This window comes from Ptiloglossa arizonensis, chromosome 5, assembly GCF_051014685.1.
Source record: "Ptiloglossa arizonensis isolate GNS036 chromosome 5, iyPtiAriz1_principal, whole genome shotgun sequence".
NCBI classification, from domain to species: Eukaryota; Metazoa; Arthropoda; class Insecta; order Hymenoptera; family Colletidae; genus Ptiloglossa; species Ptiloglossa arizonensis.
Window position 1 is genome coordinate 27,930,669 of NC_135052.1, and position 24,917 is coordinate 27,955,585.

The 24,917-nt window shown below is 42.9% G+C and overlaps 2 protein-coding genes across 17 annotated transcripts; one reads left to right on the forward strand and one right to left on the reverse strand.

The window, feature by feature from the left end:
• Positions 1-259: 259 nt before the first annotated feature.
• On the reverse strand, positions 260-23,448 carry Dhc62b (Dynein heavy chain at 62B). The gene is made up of 33 exons (XM_076312704.1): positions 23,379-23,448; positions 22,680-22,747; positions 22,418-22,600; positions 21,972-22,345; positions 21,292-21,538; positions 20,603-21,001; positions 20,160-20,373; positions 19,713-19,986; positions 19,167-19,547; positions 18,722-18,815; positions 17,968-18,122; positions 17,588-17,873; positions 17,357-17,518; positions 16,778-16,989; positions 16,600-16,717; positions 16,288-16,528; positions 15,974-16,220; positions 14,121-15,351; positions 12,287-13,164; positions 10,836-11,907; positions 9,952-10,553; positions 9,269-9,555; positions 8,392-8,645; positions 7,844-8,140; positions 7,267-7,762; positions 5,993-6,738; positions 4,806-5,159; positions 4,276-4,742; positions 3,754-3,911; positions 3,419-3,665; positions 2,258-2,663; positions 855-1,118; positions 260-612 (listed from the first exon to the last, which is right to left on the reverse strand). Exons 1-33 carry the CDS (start codon positions 23,446-23,448, stop codon positions 262-264), a joined length of 11,835 nt encoding a protein of 3,944 aa, XP_076168819.1. The 3' UTR covers positions 260-261.
• On the forward strand, positions 14,477-19,637 carry LOC143147145 (uncharacterized). Of its 16 annotated transcripts, XM_076312125.1 has the most exons (5): positions 14,477-17,565; positions 18,023-18,112; positions 18,357-18,453; positions 18,581-18,858; positions 18,944-19,637. In XM_076312125.1, the coding sequence occupies exon 1, from the start codon at positions 15,559-15,561 to the stop codon at positions 15,937-15,939; it is 381 nt and encodes a 126-aa protein (XP_076168240.1). In that variant the 5' UTR covers positions 14,477-15,558; the 3' UTR covers positions 15,940-17,565; positions 18,023-18,112; positions 18,357-18,453; positions 18,581-18,858; positions 18,944-19,637. The 16 variants fall into 16 exon arrangements, with proteins under 16 accessions (XP_076168240.1, XP_076168225.1, XP_076168231.1 ...); XM_076312110.1 differs by having other exon boundaries at positions 14,477-18,453; positions 18,944-19,150; positions 19,379-19,637; XM_076312116.1 differs by having other exon boundaries at positions 14,477-18,318; positions 18,399-18,453.
• Positions 23,449-24,917: the final 1,469 nt, after the last annotated feature.

The following is a 24,917-nucleotide window of genomic DNA, read 5'->3' on the forward strand; positions in this document are numbered from 1 at the left end:
TTAATATTTGCAATTATTTGTCAACAAAAGCTCTACGATCGGGTTTTCAACAATTTGTTGTGATTTTTCGCATTTCAACCACATTGCGATAATTTCAACTACACCCTTAGCTACTTCAGCTTGTCCCTACAAAAAACGAATGAGGGATTGATCACGTGACCAACGTTTCATTCTACCCACTTTATCTTTACTTTGAACGGACAATAGGTCGGTAGAAGAAAATTTACGTTACACACATTGTGAAATTAATAGCAAAATTATTTAATCATCTAATTGGCAGAGTAAAGCCAATCCTCTTTTGATCCAGTGACTAACCGGATACGTTGTGTTCAAAAGGAGAAACAATACGTAATTTGTCGAATGTCCGGTTGTTTTGAGAATGCCGTAACGCGCAGAAGTAATGTAAAGAGGACACTCGTATCGCTGTCTTACGTGAAGGGAATCCACATGGCACGGTTTCATCCAAACTATCGGCAAAGAATCCCAGAGGATTTTCGGGTAACTTTCTTCGAGCAACATGTTTTTTATGTCCCACCTCGCACCGACCAGATACATTCCGTAGACGTAAACGCCATTGGGTGGCGATTCGTTTAACTGGTATGTAGGAAGTACCTAGCGAATCATGAAAATTTTTATCGCGTTGATGCATTAAAGTTAAGTAAAATCACGTTTCCACACTTCGTGTGTTGCACGTGTAAGTTACGAAACGTGGCTTAATGCGACCAAATGTCTTCAATTTGATGTATATATATGCCCTATAACAAATAATAATAAGTACTTTCCATTTTGAAGTGCTGTTCAACATTGGAGTTGATTTAGTCGCATTAAGGTTACAAAATACGTGAAACCAAAACCTCGAAATCGAAATTGAGTCTATCAATTGGTATCTTGTATTTTCTTGCAAAGTTTTGCGTAGTCGCTGTGAGGAAGGCGTGCACAAACGAGAACCCACTTATCCAGAATGTCTGCGGTATACCTTCTGTTAACCATTTTTTAAAGAAATTCAATCGATCGAGAAAGTCTTTGATGAAGCTCGCTAATGGTTTCAAAGTTGGATAGGCACACGCTGCCATCCAAGAGGGTGGTATTCTTGCACTCAATATATACAAAGATAGAACCTGGATAATCATACACAGTGCAGGGAAAATTAATGTTTGTTAAACTTCTATACGCAAAAAATGTCGAGAGCCTCGGTGATTGATCGATCGTAGTATGATACATACATATATCTATGTATAGTATGTACATACATATGTATGTACATTGCATGAAACGATAAAGTGGATTCAAATAAAATCTTCGTCGGAGTTATGATAGGTAAGTATTTGGCTAAAACGAATCAATCAAAATTTTATCACGTGACAAGTTCTGTTTACATCCGATTTTATCGTTTCTTAGAACATAACAAAACAGAAGAAATACTAATAACTCGTCATAGAAGCTAGATTGTGCATAATAGCTACGTAACGAATCGGGGAAATTTCTCCATCACTACACTAAGCAAACATACACTAATGTGTATCTGTGAGTACGGCACTTCGTACAGCTTCGTCAAATCGAGAAAGAAGCAGAGTGTAAGTTTTTCTTTCTTGTTTTTAAAATATCTGAAGTCTAATTTACGGTCAATCGACTTGACTGATCGAGAGTCGTTTACGTTGGAGAGAGAACATTATCGACGATTCGTATAATATAGATTATAGCATAAAAAGTGATGTACAAGTTGCAAATGTTGTTTGATCATTCCTCCTTTAGAGTATAAGATATTCAATAATACACTTGATATTATACTATTAAAATGTTTTAAGTTTTGTCATTCTGTGAAAATGATGGAATACAAATTTTGTTGATATTTTTTCTTTTTTCGTTCTCTTTGTAAACGTTAACGATGGTCGGTTGTCCAACCAGCTGCTCGCAAATCGGACTTCGTCGTTACTTTCTCTCTCAATTCACCGAAGTTCGCCGAAGTTGTCCGAAGTGTCGAGTTAACGATAGCACTACTCTTGCATTAGTTGGTTAGTGCCTGGGGAAATTTCAATGATCGCTGAGTAATCAGTATGGGCGATATGACTACGTATAATGCTAATCCATTGTGTTTATACCATAATTGATTACCAGAAGCGAATATTAATTTATCAACACTGTTGGGACTTTATTCTCCATTCGGTAAGTACTATCTGTCTGAAAGATCTGAAATTTGTTCACTCTGTATACGCATATGTATGTGTATATATACATATATATATGTATACATATGTACCTCGAGCTCCGGAGTCATCACTATTAGTCCTTCTATTGCTTTCTCGAGCACGACGAGGGACTGTCGAATTTCGTTCAAAAGCGTGTTGTATCTCTCCAGTTCTTGAATCAGAACCGTGTTCATGGATTCCAGGTACACGACTGGATATTGTTTTTGTGCCTCCTCGATATCGAACAGCACCGGCATTTTATCGTATATATCCTTCTTCATGTTCAATAGTATTTCATCCTGCTTAGTGGTATCTCCCACCCTTACCGTTCCATGGACCAACATCATCGATTCGAAGAAATTGTTCGCCAGTTCGAGATCTCGCGTTATTCCTGCATTCATGTGCAGTCCGAGTGTCTCCGGCGGTGGATTAAAAGGAATTCCTCTGATCATCCTAATGTAATCATCGTACTTGTGTCTATCGCACGTGTTTAAAAAGAAAAAAAACGTCAGTTTTGTGTAACTCCCACCAAACACGAAGGCTCTCCCTCCACTTGGCAATACAAGAGGAGCTCCAGCCAATCGCTGCGCGGTAGCAGTGAATCTGGCATTGCTGTAGAGTCACAAACTGTCACTTACCAAGGCATCGCTGTAATTTCATTGGAATCGCAATGCGATTCGCGATCTTCTTCCACTCTAATGCCTTCGACGCACGATGCGCGAAGGAATGGGGCGGTCCCTACCGTACTACCTTCTCCCACTCCAATGCCTTCGACGCCCAATGCGCGAAGGAGTGGGGCGGATCCTACTAGTACCCTACCTTCTCCAACTCTTCCAGTCAACGATTTAGGGAATAAAAGCTGGCTACCGTGGTCGCGACGCGCAGTGTTTGAAATGGTATTCGTAATGCTGGGCGTCCTCACACACCTACTTTGACTTGTACAAATTATTAAGTTGAACTGGTATTTGTAACAACAGACTAATTTAATTGAATAGATGCGTGCTTTTTGAAGGTACGTTTTAATCTATCTGTTTACTATTTTATCTTTTTGCAGACTTTTTGTCAGCCAACCAGTCTTGACCACGGGAGAAAATTCCTGCTTATGTGTATTGCACTCAAACGCCCAGGTAAGGCTCAACAGTAACTTCTTTATGGTTATGCCGGTAATAAACCACTTTCCCAAGTCGTAATTAATTTTACGACTTAACACTTGATGTGAAATAACTCGGTACCTTTTTGGTAGGGAATATTCCGGGCCAACATCTGCGAAGGAGTAGTTCGGATCCGTCAGCACGTTCGTGTTGAAAAAGTCCTGCAATATCGTGTTCAAGCATCTTCGATCTCTGTCGTCTGTGACCCTGCCACCGTAATTGCACTCTCCCGTGAGGTACATAATTGCTTTGAACGGAACTTTGTCGTAATCGTTTATGTATAACTGAAGTTGTTGGGCAGATATTTGAAGATCGGATTCGTTGAAGCCTGCACCAAGAATACTCTTTCGTTATTTGTTCTTTGGACTCTCTTACGTACGTGTAGTACAGGTGGACCAAGAACAAGCTCAACGAACCGTATTTTATGTTCCAACCTTGTGCTCCGTAATTTCGTCTTTCCTGTACCACAGCATGGAAAAAGCACAAAGCATAGAGTAACTTTGCGTAGTTTGTTCTTTTCATTGGATTCTGATCGAAGAACTCCGTATCTCTGTCTGCTTCGGATTTGTACGACCTAATAGGTTTGTATACAAACAAGGTATATTCGTTCACGCGAACAAGTAAAGGAAGTATGTTTCTTAAGTTGACGTTTCGCGGACCATTTTAAAAATCGATAAATCGCTTTTAAAGTTGGTACATGTGCAACATTGAGGGGTCTAGCATAGACGATCCTGTCGGATGTTACTCGTGAACCGATCTACGCTAATTCCTCGATATAACGACACGGATCATCCTCGCTTACAGTCCTCTCGTGATCAAGAGTGGCATATTTAATCCAAGAGATTGATTTCTCAAATAAAATCGCCTTCCCTCGATATAGTACCACTGGAGGAACTGGACGGTGTCGTTTTATCGAGGTTTTGTTCTATTCGCCTTGCCTCATGATGTTGTTCTGCAATCCGGTCGGTGGTTCGTTGGTCATTTTGACGCCGTTTTGCAGGATTGTAATAGGAAACTGATTCGATGGGTAGCTGGTAAGCCACAACCGGAAATGGGAATGTGTGTTCGTTGAATCGAAGCGTTCGCAAATGGTCTCCAACATGGGCATCCACGAGGCCGCCAGATGGCAGTTTTGCAGACAAATCCAGTCGCCGTTGCTCTGTCCATATTCGATCAGTTTTCGAGCGATGGGGCCTTGACCTTGACCGAGAGAAATCGAGTGAAACTTCTCCGTAAAGGTCATTCTCTCCGCGAAGTTTGTCAAAGCCTCCATCGGATCGGAGCCCGCGGACAGAATGAAGATCAATGGCACTAGGGAACTCGAATCCGCGTAGGATTTGGCGATGTCGAAGGGCGGTGGCACGATGAAATGCAGGCTCATTCCTGCCTCGACGAATTGCTGTATCTGAAAAAATGTCATCGACGTGTTAGTTTAGAAACACACGCTCGCAAAAGAGTCCCTTTTTACCATGATCGTCACTTTATCGGTCCTGATCATCCTTACGACGATTAATTTTTGAAACGGTGTCAAAGTCGTCTCCCAGGGATGAGGTAGCGGTGAGTTCTCCGGATTCGCTAAGTCGTAATACTTCTTCCACGCGTGAACGTTTTCAACAAAGCTTCGCTGAAAATCAGCGAAACACGGTAAAACGTTGACTCTACAGATCTCCTCCCATGCTTTGTCCGGAAGCCAAGAGGACACCGGATTGGGTGAGACTGCAGCTAGAGCGACGCCTCCGGTTAGGAAAAATGATAACTCTTCTTGCGTGATCGCGTCTTTCGTCAGCAAGATTGTCGTGTGCAGAATGAACGAGTACAGGACCTGATGAAATGAGCGATATCGAACAGTTTACGAGTATCGTTTCTAATCTACTAATGAAAATACAACATGTTTTTATTTTTTGCGGTATCTCCGCGAATGTATTACTAATAGATTTTCTAGGTTTTCCCGGTGAAAATGAGTCCAAACACGACATCGTTCGGATCGTTTTTAAGTACATGTAGTGTACGCACGCGAGAAGATTGCATCTGAAGGTTGGAGTCCATTTTCTCTGGCATGGAAAAGAAAAGATACGTGTATATCGATTGTTTACGCGTTCGAGAGGGCAGCCCCCCTGAACGAATGGGATCCGTGGTACTTCGAGTGCAATCTTTTCGCACGCGTATTGTACGTCTAATTCGAAGTATTCCGAATATGGTCGTGTTTGGGCTCATTTTCATTGGGAAAGCCTCGTCGATGCGATGATAATATTCTCGCGTACATATATCGAGAACAGTTCCAGATTTAACTCATACTTAATCATCGATATTTTAAAAGAAGATCAGCATGTGGAAACTGCCTTTGGAGAGACAGTAGGTGCAAATTGTAGTGTACACACAGTATTCCGAAACACGTAAATATGATTCTGATATCAATTGAAAAGAAATATTTGTTATATCCTAAAGTAAGATTCGAACTTCTGTTAGAGCTGTCAGAAATCTTGTCATATTATAGTACCAGTGATAAGGAGGATGGAAATTTTGAATTCGAATTTTCCAAACATTAGAGTCCATTTTAATGAGTGCTTTGAGGATTTTGGAATACCAAATGTATATTACAATTTGTTTTCTACAAAAGATTTCCATCTCCTGGATTTCTTCTTGTTAGGAACGTACCTTGTCTTTTTCGAACAACGATCTGCAAACGTTTTGGTACAGAGTTAGCGTGAAGGTTTCTTGTAGAAACATCAGTCTCCTTTCGAGAATTTTACTTTTGTTCGCGGTGTCGATGGAGTTGATGTACAAATTGATGAACCACATCAACGAGTATTGATACATTGGATCGATATTGGGTAGATCCGTGATGGTGTAATAAAGGGCGGAGCTATGTTTCGCCATAGGTCTGTAATTTTGTCGAAACCCTTCGATCTGAAATTCCGTCTTCTTCGCAATGGATTGTTTCTTTATTATGTCGATAGAGAGAATCTTGGACGAGTCTAAAATTTCAATGGCTTCCTCGTCCTCCAAGATGCTGGCGCCAGAAACCGACAACGTCTTCAGAATATTGTCCTCCACTTGCTGCAAAGCTTTTCTGTTCGCAGCACTTTGAACGATCAGATATTCTCTCTTTTCCTGCAAATCCGGTCTTTCCTTCGCGACCACTATACCCAACAGTTGATCCTCCAAAGCGCCCATCGTTAAGGCGAAATTGATCAAAGTCACCTTGTTGAAGACCTCCGGCATGTAATGAGGATTGCGTAGCTTCGTCGTGATGTACAGTTTGAAGTTCATGTTATATTCCACCACTTTCTCACCGAGTGTGATGAACCACAAACCACCCATTTTGTATATAGATTTCATCAGCAGTGGATCCAAGGGCGCTGTCAGTTCTTCGGGGACGTTTTCAATGAGCACCGGTTTCCCTAAATGTATTATTTTTCGATCAATTGTTTTTCAACGCTATACAGGACTGCTCCACCCAAAACCCTAATTACGTATTTTCCATAAAAAAAATTCACAAGTAGTCTGATGTAGACGGAACAGTCTATACACAGGGTGTCTGTTCTTAATTTGGATATGCAAAAGTGTTCTCGCTTTAAATTTGCGTTCTACGGGACTGAAGAGTCACGATTATTGAAAGTGTGAACAAAAATTTTATGCAAAATAGTTAAAAATAAAAAAATTTTGACTTGTTTTAATATGGATATGTGATGTCTGGGTATTTAGTGAGAATCGAATTTTTACATTTAACATTATTCTAAGAAAAATTGTTTGGTACGAGGGGGGAGCATAATGTCGTAGAAATATTTTTCTTATTGGTGAAAAATGGAGGAAATTTCAACGAAACTTCTTTTAAATATCTTTAGTCGTTTCTGAGATATTTCGCATTTCCGGATAAAATAGACACCCTGTAGGACAAATACGATAGAACAGTTCTACGTTGCGAGTACCATACTCCAAAGATTGCTCTATAATTTCCATGTAGTCCGAATCCGTCAGTTTCACGATTTCGAGTTCGTTTTGCTTCTCCATATTGCGGATCCATCTGTTCGCTTGACTCTGAGGATCCACGAACAGACTCCACCTCTTCGAGTTGTCCATGATGATGGCGTTTTCCGTGGAGAACGAGTCGCGTGGTAAACCGTAAATATTCCAAGAGTTGATCTTTATTTTGGATCCCAGTACTTGGACGAAATCGTAGCTCTCCGAGCACGGGATCTTCAAGTTCTTGACGTAAGCGATCCATTTGTTCAAGCTCTCGACTCGGTAGGTAGTGGTAAACGGTCCCAAGTAGGCTATCATGCCGCACGAGATTAAAATATCACCGGGTAGAGTGTTGTAGGATTGTTGTAAATTCGTTGCCGCCTCCAACCAACGATCCTTCTCACCCCCCAAACCGCTGATTAATTTTTCGGCTCGCCACAATTTGTTCCTGCAGTTCGTTACCTGAAAAAAAACGATGGAAATTAGTTGGAAGTTTGGTGCAGCGAGGAAAAAGCTGGCAAAAGTCTGCACACTCCAATGTACCTCGGTTTCCAATTGTATTTTCTTCTCGAGGGTTACTTGCAGTCTTTCGTGGAGAACAACAAGCTTCTCGGTCAGCTCGGCGAGCATTTCGCGTCTCTCCTTCAAAAATCTCGCGGTCTTCTCGTATTCGCGTTGGGCGTCGTTGAGCTTCGCTCTCTTCGGGGCGACCACCTTTGCGACCGCGTCGTATAAAATCATCGCCCTTACCCATTTGCAGAGACCTTCGGCCGCCGACGATGCCCTCGCCACGACTTTCGGTTCGAAATTTTTGTCCGTCATATATTTTGTTTTGATTTCCTAAAAGCATCGTCAATTCTTACAATTCTGGACCGTAGAAACTAACTACAATAATGGTTCCATAAGTGGCAGTATTTCTAGCTGACCGTTCAGTTTCAGTTACAGAAAATATACGATTTTCGTTTCACGTTTTTCTAATATCACTCTCTCTGTTGAGTAGGGATAGATGACAGAGTAGTCACGAACTGCCACGTACAAAAACATTACTATAACGAGCAATTGACGATCAACGACCTATGTGGAATCGGTACCTGCACTATACTCGGGGGAATGTTATCCTTGTCATACTGTCGCAAAGTCTCCAAAAATTTGATGTCGCTCAACAAACGTTTGCTAGGAGCCCAGTAGTCCAACACCCACCTACCGGTGGTTGGATCTTCGAATCTGGCGGGTGGTATGTTCAACATCACGCAAATCGCAGCCATTACGAGTTTCACTCCAGCTGGAGGGCTTCTCATCGTTCTCACGACCGTTATGTCGGCGGGCTTCAAAGTGTTCAAAGCCGCTACGATTGCAAATTAACGAGAGGTCACACGATACAGGCAGATTTTTCAACAGTGATACAACTCGACAATTTAAACAAGATCTCTGATTACGAAAACGTTGGCTCGGTTACTTTTCTCATCGAGTATCCTCATGGACCAATCTCTCCGCGCAACTCCCAGCATGCCCAAAGTTATCACTATACATTGATTCGTGCCGTGACAAGGAGAAAGTTATTATGCATTATGGGGGAAGAGACTAGCTTCCCTTAAATCATGCGAGTATGGTCACCGTAAGGGTTTCAATGGATATGCTCCGCACTTGAAGATACCAAGTGCAGAGAATTTCACACAATTCTTGACCCCACCCCAAGTAGTTGGGGGAGCCTTTGGAAGATTTCCTTCACGTAAAAAGAAGAAAAAAGTGCAGATATTGATGCAATACGTTTTCTTTCTTACGTCACGAATGCCTTTGGGCAAGTTCTATGCACATCACGATCCTTTCACAGAGTTAGCACTCGATTCTATTCATGGGCAGGAGTGTTCACCATTGGAACACACTTGCCATAGGCGTATCGGTCGCTCCATTGAGCTCTGACCGCTTTTCGAAGAGTCTCTCTCGTCGAAGTTGTCGAGTTATACGCACCAATCGCGTCTTCCAGAGCTGGTAGAGCTTCTGCCAGGTCTGCCTCGCACTCGGTCTTCAGACTCATCGCAATTTTGGCCTGCACGTTCGCCGCGTTTTCGTCCCTCTTTACCATGATCCTCGCCTTCTCGACGCTTACGTTCTCGGTCTCGATTTTCTCCATGGTATCCGTCGTTTCCTTCGCGGATGCTTCGAGCTGCGGCCGCAGCTCCGACAGCACCATTTTCATTCGACCAATTTGCTCCGCTGCGTATTCCAATTTATCCAATCCGCTGATGTATCGATCTCTGATGGGTAAAATAAAACGAAAAAATTAGTTGTTTACCATGTTAAATAGGTAAATTATAGAGTTACGTAAGAACGAGAAATTATTCATTTTATTATCCTAGTGACAATGACGACCACATTGTGGGCAAAGGTAATGCTCGTCGGATGAGTTGCGGAGTGAATACATCAACTGGCAAACTGTTGTAGCTGAAACAATAGTGATTTATGAAGATCCTTCACCGACCAGTGTGGATATTATAGGTTTGCAACCCCCAGTGAAGTGGTACGAGCACTTTGATTATGGTGTATCGAACCCCGTCACTCACGAGGATTGTGTTTGATCAAATCTTTCATTAGGAGCAGGCACGTCAAACACAACCGTATCTAACTTTCATTTTATTCACGCGTTTACTTGCCTGGCAAACGTAAGTTCTTCCTGCTTCTCTTTCATGAGTTTCGCGTAGGTTCGTATGAGATCCAGAAAGCCAGTGGTCGTGACGTAAGTTCGTCTGCCGGTGACATTGTAGAAACGAACGCTGACATCTTTTGCGCAAACATGAAAGAATTTGCTGGAGGCCACAGCGTTGATTTTCACCACTTCGTCGATGTTGATATCGGCGGTGCTGCGCAGAGCTATCTGCTCGAGGGCATCCTCCGGCCATACGTCGAACCAGTCGATCGTGCAACAATTCACGAGGCTCGGATAGAGACGTAACCTGATTCTGAAGGTGTCCCCGATGGGACTGAAGCACAGCATTATGTGCAACTTCTCCTTGCAACGATTCGCGAAGAAGGCCAATACCGAGAGGATCGATATGTCCAAGTTGCGATTGCCACCCTGCGCTGCCAGCCGAGTCTTCTCGATGATCTCTTGCTTCTCCTCGATGGTGAAGAGATTAGGCACCTCGCCGGAATTTAGCAAGCTGTCGATATCGCTGAGGAAAATTTCATTCTTAATTTGTCCTTCGGTCAATAGAAGCACGTGATCTTTCCCTTCGCCGCCGGAATTCCTGAGTACCTGAAAATCAAGCACGTTACCCAAGTGCACAACCGATCGCATGGATTCGTTATGTACTATAGTCGACCAGAGACTATTGTTTATTTTGGGGTATGCGCGATCAATTGGATTGCCAGGTTCTCTGTACCGCTCTGACTCAGCTTTAGGCCACGTGCAAAAATTTTGTTTTCATTAGAAGACATAAGAGGAGCTCCAGCCAACTGCTGTGTTGTAGCAGAGAACCTGGAATCCTTGGTCTGCAAGGATCTAGAAACGACTACTTATCAGAATGAGAATAGTAACCTTTTTTATATCGTCCCTCCATTCGTGCAAGCCATAAGAGCTACCGATCTCCGGTTGGAAGAGACCTTGATCAGCCATATTGGCGGCCAATTTGGTTAATGATTGCCTTCCAGATCCGCCCACACCGACCATAAGCAGACTACCGCAAGGAATCGCCAGAATACGACAAATTCTCGCGAGATGTTCGAGCGCGTAGCGGAACAGGACGATGTCCATCTTGTGCCTGTGGGTGAGATTGTAATCCTCCAGGCTGGAAATCGCCATCGTTAGGTACTCCTCCATTGATTTCACCTCCTCGTAACGACGATCGGTCGGAATCGTGTCTACATCCATAAAATTCCCAAATATGAGACTTCGCAGACTTTGCTCGGTTAAGTGCTCGTCGAATTTCTGCAGATAGTCGAACACTATGTCGAAACCCTCCTTCATGTAGGTCTCAACCGCTTCCTTGATCTTCAGGAAGAGCCACTGTCGGTCGTTGGTGTCGATCAAACGATCCCCGAAGACTCTCAGAATCTCGTGGACCCACAGCTTCGTGAAGACCGTCTTCGATTCGACGGACTCCTCCCTGATCATCGTGCAGCCGGTTATCACGCGCGAGAAGTCGCGCAGATTGAAGAGATAATGGGACTTGGTAGGTGTCGGTCTGAGGTCCTTCTGAATCTGCCGATAGACGTTCATAGTCGCGCCCACCATCTCCATGATCGTGGACATTACCGCCGTGGTGAAACCGTTCCGTTGCAACCCGATGAACGCGATGTTTGTGAAAATTCTGGTGATAGTGTCTTCGGAGAAGTCACTGATACTGTACAGATTGAAGTGTCTGAGGAACCTGCGGTATACCTCCTGCCTACTACCGCCAGGTGGCGCCATGGCGCAGACGAACATGGTGTCGTGTATGTAAATTTCCTCTGGCCGCTTCAGATCGAACCAAATCCCTTGATCGAAGAACTGACGCAGAAGCTCGATAGGCGGTTGCGAGCCGTACACTTCCTTCGCTGGCATGTTGACGTCATCGATGAACACGACGCACTGGGTGCCGGGCATCGGTCCGTACTTGTTTCTGCGTTGCCTGTGCACAACAATAATAATGATGTAATTGTTCGTTACGGTAGAACCTCGATTATTCTACAATTTAACTCGTTTAACGTATTAAGTTGTCAAATAGATAGGATACTTACTTAGCAACGAGTAGAGGGGAAAATGTAACCGGATACTAGTGCTAGTAATGCAAGAGCAGAAATTTTGTGTTATGTGGTTGGTTGTAGCCGCCAGAGATGGACGTTGGTTGGTAACGAGTGGAAGTAGAGGTAATAGAGGGTTTGAAAATCAACACCTCTGTTGAACAAGTGTCTGACTTAGGTGCCAAGCAGTTATCCAACTTCCAACACCTGCGTTGGATAAGTGCTTGACGTAGGTCTAACCGATACCGTACATTTAGTTCCCTTTACCTGTACAGTTTCAGTATGACTAACTCCTGGGTTTGTGCGGCGGTGATATCAGGAGTGAAGGTGACGAAATGTGGCAAGTATTCCTTCTTGCTCAGCTTGTTCATGATCAGATCTTTGATGTAGATGCTCTTGCCAGTGCCCGTTCTGCCGTAGAGGAGGAAAGGTTTGCGATGTTGCACGTGCTTAAGAAACAGACTCTGGTACTTGACGGTGTCAATGGTGGGTATTATCATCTGGATGATGCTTCCGGTTTCCTCGAACTCCTCCTGCCTAGCGGTGTCGACATACCGTTTCCACGCTCCTCTTCCTCGATACGTATAGAAGCAATCGTGTATCAAGTCATCCATTGGTAGAGATATCACGCTGTTGACGAGGAACTCGGGCATTGGGTGTTCCGTGTGCTCGTTCTTCCAGACGCTGAGGTAGAACTCGTTGAATTTCGCGTGAGAGTCGTTGTCCAGGGTGCCAGCAGCACCCCAAACCATCGAGAGCATCATGGTCGCCTGCAGCCAGCTCGAAATGAACTGGTCGAACGTTTTCTGATTCTGTTCGACCGCGTCTTCCATGAACATCTGAAAGAGGTCCATTGTCGACACCACCTGATGGATCTGGCCGGCGGTTATCCTCGCGTGACAATTCCTCCGAATGAATTCCAGGCAGGGATCGATCAGCCACTGGAACAGTTGCTCGATGTTCTCTTCGTAACCCTCTTTCCAAATTGGGTTCAGCTTGTTCAGCCAGGAGCGAAAGAACGGATTCCAGCCGAGAATGCGTGGCTCTATGTAGATCATCCCGCAGCGGGACACAGTGGCTGGCGAAGCATGCAGGAGGTCCATCGACTCGAAGATCATCGACATCACGTTGGACATCTGCATCACCTGTTTCGATTCAACGATTATGTACTGTGGGGTTATGTACCTGTTTGATTTAAAGGTTATGTACAAACAAATGTTTACATCCTCGCTCTAGTTTACAGTCTACCAGTTCCTCTACCATCAGGCGTTGTAGCTACTGGTCAAGGACGATGAAGAAGATCGACAGTGGCCAATAGCAATTATGACTGATAGTAGGGGAACTGATAGACTCTAGAGTGGGGATGTAAACACTCGATTGCCTTCTTGTCGCAAATAGACAGTACGATGGAGTCACGGATCCCGTACAACAGCAGTTCCTTTTGAAAGTTCGTTAACGTAAAATACAAGCTGAGGATGTTCCCTGACCTTTCTTACCCTCGAACCTAGCCATCTTCCTTGCTCGTTATCTTTACCCAATTTGACGATTAATATTAACAATGATGTTACTAGAGATCCTGGTGTACATATGCACTCTTGGGATTATTTTAAAAAACACTGGTATAGACTGGTACGTCTCGTATACATAGGGTGTCCGTTGGCATGTGGAAAGTACCGTAGATATAGATTTTAGACATAAAAATGAGAAAGTCATGAATCTATTACTGATATGACTTTGTTTCTAAGTTGCAGCTTATTTTATCTTGCAATAATCCTTTTCATGTGTAACATACATACAACACAAGATTAACCATTTTCTGGGAATTCTGGAGGGCCATTTTCCTGGCCACTTTACCTACGGAGACATTAAAATTAGTAGTCCACTCCAGTTGGTAATATTGAAACACTACGTCAATGGGTTAAGCTAATGGTAGTCACTTCGAGCAGTATTTTTAAAGGTAGATGAACAATTATTGCAGTGCAAAACAAGCTATAATTCGAAAACAAAGACCTATCGGTCACTTGTTTATAAGAACTTGTTTTCTTATTTTTACGTCTACAATCCACATCAGAAGTATTTCTCTATAATAACGGATCTTCACCTCGCCAGACGTCAGGCAAAGTTTCTTGTTGTCGTCGAGAACCGTGTTCAAGTTCTCGATCCACACTGCATCGACAGGCCCGTCGAAGATAATCCACTTCCTGTCGAGCGTGTCCTCGGTGCAATACTTCCGGAAGGCGACCGCGCATACACCGTCAGTCCACTCGGACGACACCGGGTCAAAGGATCCGTACAACTGGCCCAGAGTGATGGACTTGGGATTGATAGTGAAGTACTTGGTCACTGCGCCGTTCTCATCGCCCCATTGGTGCATCAGGGTCAGAGCATCGGCCAGTGTGTACAGCACTGACGTTTTACCACCGTACGGATCACCAACCAGCATGAATCCATGACGCACGATCATCATCTCGAACGTTTGTATGATCTTCAAGAGGAAGCCATCAACCGGTTGCAGATTCCTGTTCGCGGCGACTTCATGAACAGCCTTCAGCAACGTGGCGTAACTCGATGACGGCAACTCCAGGTCTGGGAATAGATCGGAGACGATACCCTGGAATAGGGGGATATCGTGGACCAAAAATTTCGGCAGATTGACGTCGATCACAGAGCGAAGTAACAACACCGACTCGTCCTCGTCGGGAAATTTCAGTTTCATGTTCTGCGCAGCGGTCAGGACTGTTTTCACGGCTCTCATCCCGTAGTCATAGTGAGACTGAGTGGACAGTTGCTCGGAGCAGAGTTTGTAGGTAGTAACGATCTTCGTGGACAGCTCACGACCGGTGCTGAAACCCGACGAGTAGAGGAAGATCTCAGCGATCATGGCATAGTCGGGCACCATCATCGCCACCGTACGAAACAGGACCTTCAGGTTGTCAGGTAGGTCAGTGCGACCAGCGTAACCAGGATTCATCGTGATGCAGACGTAGACGGCAGAATTCAAACTCAACTCGGTGCCTTCGAACTGGAACGTCTCCGCATTGGCACGTACGGCCTGCACGATGCAGAGGATTTGTTGGGCGACTACCGACAGTACTTCTAACTCGATTCTGTTGAACTCGTCGAAACAGGACCAGGCACCGCACGAGGCGAGACCTTTGAAGAATTTGCCCATATTCTTGTAGTCCAAACCCTCGGAGCAATTGAACACCACGCATTGAACGGCTAGCGCTCTGCTCAAGTCTTTCGTTGTTTCCGTTTTCCCGGTACCAGCCGGACCTTCCGGTGCTCCCATTAAGTGCAGTGAGTACGCCCCGATCAACGTGCGATAACATCTACGGGCAAATGTTCGAACAATATCTTCGAGTCATTGATGATTCTCTCGTTAGAGAGACCGAAAGACTATGTCGCCACTAAACACCCCAGCGATAATCTCGTGTTTGCATGTATATAGCGATGAAGTGGCAGATGTTCTGTTGCATCGTCGGTTGGTATGTGAACTGAAAACGGAACTCGCATGAAATTATCACTTGGGTGTTTAGATGACGCTGTGGCGGCACCTTCCATACTCGCCACCAGAGGGACACAATCACAAATTCTCGTACCAGCTCCGATCGGTATGTATACGATCCTTTACCGATCTCCCAATGTCCCGGCGTATAATGCAGGGCCTGCTAGAATACCTTTCTGATGAGTCCACTAGCAGGCCTGGTCGAAACACTCTCCATTCCTTTTCCTATTTTCACCCACTCACACTTCCTCCATCACACCTTCTAGAGGCCGCCACAGCGCTGTGTAGTAGCGCTACTGCTTTCAAGTTCACCGGCGAGAGAATCATTACCCTGTATAAATGTAACAAAGCCTTTTTTATGCGACAACCGAGTGTCCAAGTACAAATTGGTCTAAGACTTTATCATGTATAACGATACGAGGAATCGCATTACTATTGAATTGTACCTATCCGTTAGTGGGGTAATGACCAGACGAGGACAATTTCCAATATACTCGTACGCGTACGGCACCGTTGTATATATAATTCTGACGAATACATCGTCTTCCCAATAATAGCGCAGTTGGGCCAACCATTCAAAGTCGGTTTCGTTGTTGATCTTCTTGTCGATCAAAAGCTTAACGACGTCCGTAGCGTGCACGTCGAGCGTAATCAGAGCATTCAGTGTGGTTCGATTCTGCTTCGACAGCGGTCCTAAAGGAACAGATAGATCCTACCTAGCGACAATGGGGAGGAACCATTTAAACCGAATCTCGGTTACCTCGAACCAGTTCAACTATCTCGAGTATTTGGGATCTGAGTTTTTCGTAGAGCGTATCCATTGCCGATGGGATGCGATTCATCAGTGTGTTTTGTACCTGTATGCTCCAGTAAATTTGATCAACGCACAGAACAACCATACCTGGCCATATGGTCACCCATACAACTCGCTTGTTCGTTTCGTAATCTAGGTAGCTCATGAAAACTTCGTGTCTTACAGACTTTACCATTTGTTCCTCTACCTGTAATCTCGTTTTGCTAATTATGTGATCATCGTTAATCTTACGTTCGTATTACAAATAGTTGTATCTACCTGAACAAGCCATCGTTCTACGCAACCTCTCGCGTCTTCCGTGGAGATTTTGTCTTGCATGTTGACCTCTTCATTGTCTTCACTGAACATTGAATATATCTCCATTTTAGGGTCGAACCTGCAAAGAGATTTTCGCAAGCGATTCTTTTATTCGTTGACCGTCGTGTCCTTTTCTCACCCTAGTTTATTTATCCCTTCGAACAATTTTCGAAGATGCGGTTGAACGCGCAGTGGTTCCTTCGTTTCTGACAGTATCTCGAGCATGTCGTCGTTGCTTAAAAAAAAGAATCGGGGAAAGAAGAGTCTTTTCTTCTCTAAGTAATTCAATACTCCGTTGTTAACCTTCTCCATCAATTCGTTGGCTTCCATCATGATTTCCAGAAGACCCACCTAAAAATTGACGTCAACTATACATCGTACTTACACTGAATATTTGTGTTTGCGTTCTAGGGAAATACTGCACGGAGCAAGAAGTAATGAACCTAGGTGTTCTAGGGTATAGTTCGACCATGTGAGAGTGAGTTTGAAGTTGGACACGTTTGGTAGGGCAAGTGGAGATAGAAATTTTCGCTAGACATGGAAGTCAGCAATTTATAATAATGGATCAATTGTTGTTACAGTGAAACCTGATGGAAGTATACGCAGGATTAGTATGTACCAGCGCTGAAGACAAAATGGAAAGTGGAGGGCGACCTAACCTAAACCGATCTCACCCACCGATTTACGTATGCGCATTATGTTTGCGCAGCCCACTTACGGAGCCTGCTGTTTCTCGAACTCGGGGATCCTTGGCCACGCCATTCATCGAGCCGCGAAATATTCTATCCACTTGATTGAACAGCACCTCCTCTTCAGGCAGTTGCGCCACAATATCCTTGCTCGAAAAGATGGGCAGCAAATACATCCATTGTACTTGTACCTAACATAAGAGAAAATAGCTGGAATTTCTCGATTATACAAGTCAAAGTAAAATGATGGTTTTAAATACTTTGGTCCATTCCTCGATCGTCGATTTCATTCGAATTAAGAGAGTGTAAAAATGTTTAACTTCCTCCTCGATTAACTTGACGAATGCGGAACCCTGCATCATTTGGACTTTGACGATGTGCTCTTCCAAAAGAGCATAAATATCGTCCACTTGCGTCAAAATGTTCACTCCACTGTCTTTGTACCCTACCGTGGTGAATATCACGTTGTCCCACTCGCTGATCATCTGTCTCAACGATTTCTCGAGCATTCGCTCTTTCGTTGCGCTGGTGCTTATCATTTCGTACCTTAAACGAATATGACGGTGAAATAATTATGATAAAAAGCAATATTATAACTTTTAATAGTACATAAAAGCGATATAAAAGCAAATATTATTACTTTTCCAGATTATCCATCAGATCCATGTTTATAATTTTTCGAAACGTTGTTCCAGCGTCGGGAGTAAGATCGAATCCAGCGATAGACGACATTTCGTCCCAATGAATTTGTTTCATTGCGGTATTTCGGAAAACCGTTAACAGAGGTATGTATCTCTGCATTGAGATAACAACAACGATGAGAAAATGTGATCCGGACTCGTACGGAACTTGTACGAAATGCTAGTCTATCATGGTCTCTTTAACGACACGCGGAGATCATTGTTTATCTTTAACCTTGAGGTTCAGGTGCGGTTTATTCAATTATCGAGGTTTCCTCCCGTTCCCCTGTCGTTGTTGTCAATAGCAGTCAGTATGTACAAGTATTTTTAAAAACAATTAAAACATAAGTTTTAGAAAATAGTGTCTACTTAGATCACTTCTCATCACCAGGACATCTGTAAGGACCTGAAAATTGTAGAGCTACCCCTGTCAATGTATTTTTTTTGTAAGTATAAATTATAAAGTTAAAACCTACCATTTACAGTTGTCTTATGTACGAAATTATACAAATTATTATTAATTTAATTCTGGAATCCTATAACAGAGTACTGTAGATTTACAGATTTTTCTAGGGGGATCTACAGAATTCTATAGAACTCTGAGTTTATTGCAATGGATTTTCATAAATTCAAAGTCTCCATACCGATGGAAGGAAGCAATGGTTGGAAGTGGATGCCCATGCTGAGCAGCACTATCTATATCGCAAAAATCACCTTAAACCATTTGATGTCCTCTATCAGTTGCTGACAAAGATTCAAAGGTGCCGGCTGCTGAATGGGATCTGGATCGTCTGGTGATCCTATGAAACTAAGAAACACACGAAAAGTTCATTAATTATTGGCATTTGTAGGTAATAAAAAATGCCAAACACATCCCCTTCTCTTTCATAGGAAACTTTTAGTTGTCACGTAACTGAAACACTATCATATTTTCAGAATGATTTCTGGTGTATGTAATCAATATTTTGAAAACATCTGCAATGTGACAACTGCCAATAACTGCTGGCTGGTCAAACCAAAGTGTTTAATGAAATAATACATATTAGATAAATTACAATCTATTCATTGTTAATTAACACCATCTAACAAGATGAGACAAGATTAACGCGAAGGAGAAGAAGGAGACCGTATTTCCGATATTTAGTACGAAATCCTTTACCTATAAGGATAACTTATCGCCAATTCCATTTTTATTCTCGTTTTGTACTGCTTGCCGATTTTATTAAAGTTTCCAAAGTATTCGTTCGTCTTGTTGTCGATCTTGAACGAGTCCAAGTACTCGAACGGGCCATCTAACCATACGTCGCGATGTCTCTGCCAGCAATAACCGTGATAAATTAAATTGTAATAAGGCATTATATTTTGTTTCAGTTCGTTGATGCGAGGATATTCCGAGAGAGGATACTGAAAGAGCTGCTCTTCGTCATTGATCCACTTAATCCTTTCGTCGATGCAATCCAAATCGCGAGCGAATTTTCGCATAAACTCTATGTATTCCTGTATACGTTTCGCGTCGTCCATATCGTTCATTATTTCCAACCTGGTAATAACAAGTTAACGAAATGGTTGACAGACCGATCATTGAGCTTTCTATTACTATTTATGTACATAAACAGTAACTTGACCCTACCGATACGCTTTTTTCGATGTCACGTGGTTTTATTTACGAGCACTCTATCTTTATATTGAGTGAACAATACTTCACCTGGGAAACATATTTTCAACATCTTCGTTTAAAGCTTCGATTTTATTTTGTAGCTTTCCTTCCAGTTCGAACTTTATTTGTTCGTATTTGATGCTATTGTGCTCGAATACCGGCCTTATCTGCTTCAACCAGTGAATAGTGGTATTATTTAGTTCGATATGATCTTTGGTTAAAGTTGTCATTTCAATTAGAGAGGCCATCATGCGCAAGGATAAAGTAATTTTTTCTTCCAGTGTTCTTATTAACGATGATGCGGCCATTAACATGTATTCGCCTACGTAATAATCATTATAATGATCCTGGTGTTTAAAAAAAAACTATCTGTACAGGCTGGTGTAAAAGAGCGAAGGAGAAAAAAAAGAAAAATTTCATCCCTTTCTTTTACATTTTGTACAATTGCAGGTTAACTTTTCGTTTCGATATAGATTTTATACGTTAAATATTCACCTAATTCGAGCAATTCTTTGGTAGTATTGGGAATATTGGAAGCTCGTTCTCTTATAGTTTCGAACTCGTTGCAAATTTCAAGATTAAATAGCCGATGACTCTTGATCAGTTCTTTGATGATCAATTGTCGAGCTTCTTTCGTATATTGAAGCAGACCCGCTTTTCCTGCAACTTGATGAACTACCGCTCCTCCAGGGAAGTATTCGTTATCCAGCTGAAAATTTTTTATCGTAAAATTCTCGGTACCTGTATTAATGTTAACGAAATCGGTCGGTAACCATGTTCGTACGCGTTTAAATACCGAGAAATAATTTTGCACTTCGCGCAGTCGGTCAAACAGATTTAGCGCACGATCGACCATGGAACGCGATTAAAGTTCGGACAATTACAAAACAGATGAAACGGTAAATGGTAAAAATTGGACGTTAATATGTATAATTTACCATGCCATTTATTTCTCCAATAAATCGATTAAAATCTTCAACTTTCATCGCGCATTCTTGAAAAGAACGTCCCGTACTGACATAAGCAACGATATCGCTGTGCATCTGTGCACCAAAAACAACTTCAAACTTATCGTACAGTTTCTTAACGTAGTTGGTTATAGGTTCAAAAGTAGTTTGCAAAACGTGTGCGAGTTGTCGATGCGTTTGTTCCAAATACCATTCAGGTAGAATAACTTTTATATGTTCACAGTCGGATTTCATATTGACCCAAGACTCCAATGGCGGCAATTGCTGTCCCACACGACTGATTTGATCAATGATACCGTGAAAAGCGACGCACATTTCGCGCATACTTGGACTGAGAAACAGTTGGTTGTGTTCGCATTTCAGTCGCAGCTACAAGATAGAAAATATAGAGTATGTGTACGTTGTTAGAAATTCTATCGCGTTCTTAAAACCATGCTTGAAATTAGTTACGACAGTCGTCTTTCGATTATCGATCGATAAATCCAATGACGATTCAAAACTTGCAATCTCGATGGATAAATCGAACGGCAGTTCGAAGCTTACAATTTCGATCGATAAATTCAACGACAATTGAAACCTTACAATCTCGATCGATAACATTTAACCTCAAAACATATTTTCCTCTTTTCTCGATCGATCGAAACGAATAAATTGCATACTTGTAACACAGGTACGGTTCGCCAATTCTTTAAGACCTCGAGCATATGTTCGATGGTGTCTATCATGCGCATGACCACCTGAAGGGCGAGGAAATTATTGGCACAGGAGAGAAAGCCGCGTAACATGGGTACAGGTATGTCGTAAAGGTAACGCGGTTGAGAAATCAATCGTACGATGTCGCCGTAGTAGGTAGTATTGATGGCGAGGGCGCCCTTTTTCGTATCCGCTTCTACCAAGTCCAGAAACCTTAAACAGTGCAAGATATTTCAAGAATAATTTTTTCGCCAATGTCCCATTTCGCAAAACGTTGTCACGCGTTGTGCAGTGCAAACGAGTGAAACAATTCAAGTACACGCAATGAAAATATACGCGAATTAGAAAATCAATTTTATTTTACGATCGCACGTGTGAATAGTGTTGGTTCGAGCAGTGCAAAGTATACAAGTGACGTTCCGAAGCAGTGATTCCCAATCGTTTTTGCGGGTTGACCGTTATTTATGCATGGAAAGTAAACTCGTATTATAAATAAAAGCACACGAAACATTGGACTATAAATAAAAATTCAAAGGCTCGTGGGTTATATTTTATTAAATAAGATCATTTTACGAGTCATTGGTGACCACAGGGAACTCTTACTTTGGAAATATTCTAATTCTTAAAACTCGTAAGTATACACAACCTGTTGAAATCAAGAGAACCTAGTTCCAGATAACGGTTCAAATCGCAAATCCATTCTGGCATGAGGATGCATGCTCTGGACATTATGCTTCTTATCAGCTTATGGGGTAAGTAATACTTCTGCGTGATCGTGCAGCGATTTTTCAAATATTTGTGATATTGGTGTGTCCGTCCAACGAGTTTGAACGGTGGTATGGGTGTTAAATCCACGTTACACTCTTTCTGACATTCTATCGCTATCACGCGTTTCTGGGCCTGTTCGTGCATCGCTCGGTGATAACGCATTTTCGTTTCGTTTAATTGATCCTCGAATATGTCTGCGTATTTAAGTCGTAAGCTAGGTACCACTAAGTTTCGAATGTTCTCTTCCCAATCCTAAAGGATTTCAAATCGAACCGTGTTGAAACGCGGTACTCTCGAGCGACGGTACAATTTAAACTTACGTACAGGAAGTAGGTCGTGCACGGGCAACGTGTCCGCGAAATCTTTCATCCGCGCGAAGTAGAATTCTTGAGGTTTTTCCAAAAGATTTTTGTGATCGGTTTGACAATCGTTTGGATTTCTTCCGTGGTAGATTTTCGATCTCGTGATTTCCGATTCCAGCACATCGTGCACTGCTTCGACATGGATCTTGAAAATATTATCAGGACATTTCGGTCAAGGCGATTGAAGAACAATGACGCCAGAAAAAGGAACTAACTTAACCGACGCCATATTGAATTTCTGAATACGAAGGCTTCCTCTTATTCTCGAGTATCGTTCTCGAATGAGAGTAAACTTAACATTTTTCAATGCGATAGTCAACTTTTAGTTGCGTTAAATGGTTAATAGGTTAATTATAATTGTTGATGATAATGGTTAATTATAGTTAAACAGGTTAGTAAAAATATCGTTTCCATAATTAAATAGGTTATTAAAAATATATTTATTAAAATGCATCAAATTTAGATACTTATACTAGTGTTTTTTATTGATTGGAAACATTAGTAACGTGGCAAGAAATATTTAAAATTCGCAGCCGATTAGCTCGGTACTACCCGCAAAGAAAGACAATCCTTCGTTGCGGGCAATACCGATTACCAGGTCTCACCGCGTGGAGGTTGCTGCGAGCGGAGACCCGGAGGGAGATAGATGGAATCAAAGTTCGATCGATCTCCCTCGACGCGCAATACAAACGAAATTACTAAACCGAGGAGATCGAAGGAATCGAAGTTCCTTCGATCTCCTGGTTTAGTTCTGCCAAGCAATTACATTATGGAAAAATGAGGCAAAATTGGGAAAGACGCGACGCGAACCGTGTAGTCGTTCCTACTAGGTCGGTCCCGTTTCTCCTCGGTGGGCCCGATTCCCAAGGAAACGAGCGACGCCTCCACTCCCCTAGAGGAGTGCCCCGTTTCTCCATCTTTACGACGAGAGGGTCTTATTTCGGAGGCTTTCACAGGGACCGGCAAGGATGCCTGCTCCTGCGTTCGCAACATGCCCCCTTAGGAAGCGGACACACCGGAGGAGACGGCGATCGACCGTTCGGTCCAGCTACACGGCCGGCCACTTGCTCGTACAACAAGCAGTGGTGACCGGACTGAGAAACGAGGAAGCGAGCAAAAGTAAGCTACAGATTGGATAATTGCTCGGCAGAGCACAGGTATTTGTGCACGGTGGCCTTAAAACTAACTTATTCTAACTGCAGAGATAGAAGGAATCAATGTTCCTTCGATCTCCTGGTTTAATTCTGCCGAGCGATTACATCGTGGACGAAACGAGGCAAAATTGGGAAAGACGCGACGCGTACCGTATAGTTGGTCCTACTAGGTCTATCCCGTTTCCCCTTAATGGGCCCGATTTTGGAGGAAATGCGCGACGCCGTCCACTCCGCTAGTGGAGTGCCCCGTTTCTCCCAACTTCGCGTCAGGAGCCACGCGAAGCGTGGACCTGACTCACGAAGGTTGACGAAGAGAGGGTCTTATTCTGGAACAAGGGCTTCCGCAGGGACCGGCAAAAATACCTGCCCCTGTGTTCGCAGCATGTTCTCTCCCGAAGCGGAACCACCGGAAGAAACGCCGATAGACCGTTCGGACCACCTACACGGCCGGTCACTTGCTTACGCAACAAGCAGTGGTGACCGGACTGAGAAACGAGGAAGCGAGCAAAAGTAAGCTACAGATTGGATAATTGCTCGGCAGATCACAGATATTCGTACACGGTGGGCTTAAAACTAACTCGGTCTAAGCTTAACTAAAGATCCCACGGTGGATGCGAAGAGAAAGTCCTCTTGTGCCTACCTACGAGAAACCTAAAGTCAAGGGGTGATAGAAACTAGAAATGAAAAAAATAAACTTGGAGAAACAAGTACAAATTAAGAGAAACCTAAAGTCAAGGGATGATAGAAAATAGAAATTAAAAAAATAAACATGGAAAAACAAGTACAAATTAAAGTCAGAGAACAAATAAAGTAAATTGAACAAAGAAAAAATAGAAAAAAGAAAGAATTGAGTGAGTCGTCGCCAGTACCGACCACCCCTACCATTGACCAGTACCGATTACCAAGAGGGCCCCTCCCCCCTTCCAGATACCTAAAATCGAGACTTCCGTCCACCTCGGAGGCTCCCTGTAAAATGAAATTTTTGTCAACCGGCGGCTCCTTATATATCCACCACAAGGTCGCTTACCGTTACTTCGATTGTTTTTGTTCGATCTAATCGAATATTTCAAGAAATTGATGGCATTTGAGCCATTATTTATACCAGGACGTCGTTAATAAATGTTTAAACTATAGTTTTACGACGGTTGTTAATAATTATGATAAATAAACATCAAGATACGGCGAAAGTTGCGAAGGCGAACGGTTTCGGTGAATTTTTGTTCATCCACGCGATTGTTATTAACATTTACGCATGTTCCCAATATTGATCGAACAATGAGCATCTTATTTGTGCATTACAAATGATTA

Coding starts and splice junctions, on each gene's coding strand:
- LOC143147145 (XM_076312113.1), top strand. CDS start 15,559: ATGACGCTGTGGCGGCACCTTCCATACTCGCCACCAGAGGGACACAAT.
- Dhc62b (XM_076312704.1), bottom strand. CDS start 23,448: ATGTTGCGAACGCAGGAGCAGGCATCCTTGCCGGTCCCTGTGAAAGCC. Junction 19,548..19,712: donor GTTGAAAATATGTTTCCCAG/GTGAAGTATTGT, acceptor TGTTATTACCAG/GTTGGAAATAATGAACGATA. Junction 613..854: donor GACTCAATTTCGATTTCGAG/GTTTTGGTTTCA, acceptor ATGATTCGCTAG/GTACTTCCTACATACCAGTT.